The 2452-nt window shown below is 44.7% G+C and overlaps 1 protein-coding gene across 1 annotated transcript; it reads right to left on the minus strand.

The window, feature by feature from the left end:
- Positions 1 to 472: 472 nt before the first annotated feature.
- G0S2 (G0/G1 switch 2) lies at positions 473 to 2031 on the minus strand. Its single transcript, XM_015819498.2, has 2 exons — positions 1934 to 2031; positions 473 to 1148 (listed from the first exon to the last, which is right to left on the minus strand). Exon 2 carries the CDS (start codon positions 1125 to 1127, stop codon positions 786 to 788), a length of 342 nt encoding a protein of 113 aa, XP_015674984.1. The 5' UTR covers positions 1128 to 1148; positions 1934 to 2031; the 3' UTR covers positions 473 to 785.
- Between the last annotated feature and the right edge of the window lie 421 nt (positions 2032 to 2452).

Consider the following 2452-nt stretch of genomic DNA (forward strand, 5'->3'; position numbering starts at 1 on the left):
CTTCTAGATTCCTTTCTGTAGAATAGGCATACTTTTACTGTATCTTCACCATTGAATATCTGATCCTTCCATTTTTGTGCATTTGCAAGTGTATTACAAGCAAAGGTGGCCATCTGGATCCTCTAATTTTCTTTCTCCCCATATTCACATTTTCTTATTTGTAAATTATCAACCAGATACTGAAAAATAGTTTTTAATTCAGAAAGCTGACCTCAGATTTTGATACTTATAGGCCTAAATTTTAATCCTAGATTTTTTCCTTTCAAAAGTTGTTCCTTGCCGTTAGTGAAATTATTTGTAAAGAAAAGTAATAAACAAATGCCCCTCATTTTAATATTTTCCCCCAAAGAGCAAGTCAGCTTTGCTTAATCTAGAACACAAAACAGAAAAAACCCTTTTAATGCTCTTCAGAGAGCTCTCCCTCCCCATTCAAGAGGTCCACACCAGCATGTGTCAGGTATAAAATGGTTTATTTAAAATGCAAAATATTTGTAAAACACATAGACATTAGTAAAAAATAAATCCCACATAGGCAGGGATAAGATACAACAGAGCTTTGCATTTTCGTACCAAAAGAACAGGTATATAAGACTTTAAATGGCAGTGTTGTTCAACTGCTGCACAGCAGCAAAATAAAACTTTGTTAATAGTCTTTTTCAACTGGCAGTCTTTCACCAGAGATGTTCCTTCACAAAGGCATTATTTGGGAATCTGCCCCTTAAGAAGGGACAAATGTCCTATATACTGCAGATCACCATCATTTCATTCCACAAAGAACAGTCTTCTTATGAGGCATGTTGCCTGTTCACAGAGTTCCTTAAAGCCAGCACCTGTTTTCCTTTTTCCTGGATCATGTCCTCCTGTTTCTGAGCCACAACCTCCACCTTCTCCTCTCTTTTTGTCAGTGGCAGAGCAGGCCTTTTCTTTTTCTCATCCTCCTCTTCCTCCTCCTCTTCCTCCAGCTTCCCTTCAGAGGTGAAAGGACTGCAGACAGTCTCTACCAAGCCAATAACCACCCCAAAGAAGGCCAGCATGCTGCCCAGCATGTACAGCTTGACCATTTTCCCATTGGGCTTCTGGCTCAGCATCTCTTTCGCAAATGGGATCAGCTCTTGCATTGTCTCCATAGTTCAGCCACTTGGAAACACCTAGATGGAGAAACAAATGAGAAATATAGGTCAAGCTACAGCTTAACTTGTAAAAAAATCCCTTTGATCTCTAGGCCAGAGCTCCCCAACCTTTTGGGCACCAGGGACTGATTCCATAGAGAGGTTTTTCCATGGACTGGAGAGTGCATGGTTTTGTGTGCTGCCTGTATCCCACAGATGGGGCTTTGCTTGCTTGTTTGTGCAGACCAGTTGCTGGCATGCCACAGTACCGGTCCATGGATTGGGGGTTGGAGACCCCTGCTCTAGACCATGCTACTCTGAAAGAACAGTTTTTCCCAACAGAGGCTTGGCAGCTTACAGAACCTCATTATGCAGCTTGCCTACAGAATTTGTGAATGCTCCAACACTAAGTTTTTAAGAAGAGATTAGACAAGCATTTGTCTGAAATGGTATAGTTTTTCCTGCCTGACCACGGGGCTGGACTAGAAGACCTCCAAGGTCCCTTCCAACTGTTATTCTGTATGAAAAGGCTACATTTACTACTACAATAGATGCATTTCTAATACAGACAGTCCAAGTATAATTCTCCTTAGGTGGCCAATCAAATGTAACAGCGTGAATTCAAAACCATTAAGCCTTTTTTTTTCCAAAAACCAAAAACAATAGCAGCCCTTCTGTCCAATACAACCCCCACGAATCCCTCCCATGAAATCAGTGCCTTCAAATAAACCACAGCTCGGTTCTAAACCAGCACTGTAGTTTGGACGATCAAAAGAAAATAATAATAATAATAATAATAATAATAAAACGTCCGCCGGCCTTACCTCTAAGAGCACGTCTGCCTCGCTCGGAGCTTTGACCGGCCGTTGAATTCGGAGCGCCCCTTTGGATTCCGTGCAGAAGCGCCAACTCGAATATTTTCCCTCCAGTAAACTCGCCTCCCTGCTTTATAGTCCCATGCTTGCTCGAGGCCCCGCCCCTGCTCGGGCCGACCGCTTGGCTTCGTGCCTGCAAGGCTGCTGGCCAATGGGACTGCCCATGCGCCGAGCACGCCGCGATCCTACAGCCATTGGCCAGAAGCAGAGCCTCCTGGTCTGGAAATGCTGGCAAAGGGCATCGCAGGCGGAGGTGGTCGCTAGCCCCCAGGAGACGCGGTGGGGAAGGGAGTCCAAAGCACGCAGGCAGCAGCAATAAATCACGTTCATTTATCAACCTGGAGAGAGTCACGTAGCATCTGTGCAGGCGGCCTTTACCAGTGAAGTTAGGGTGAACTCGCTGCACGCGGTCCCGAGCACAACCCCACTGGAAGTGAGAAGGGGAATTTTGGCGTTACGGAATTTGCC

This window comes from Protobothrops mucrosquamatus, unplaced genomic scaffold (genome assembly GCF_001527695.2).
Source record: "Protobothrops mucrosquamatus isolate PMUCROS unplaced genomic scaffold, P.Mucros_1.0 scaffold939, whole genome shotgun sequence".
Lineage (NCBI taxonomy): Eukaryota > Metazoa > Chordata > Lepidosauria > Squamata > Viperidae > Protobothrops > Protobothrops mucrosquamatus.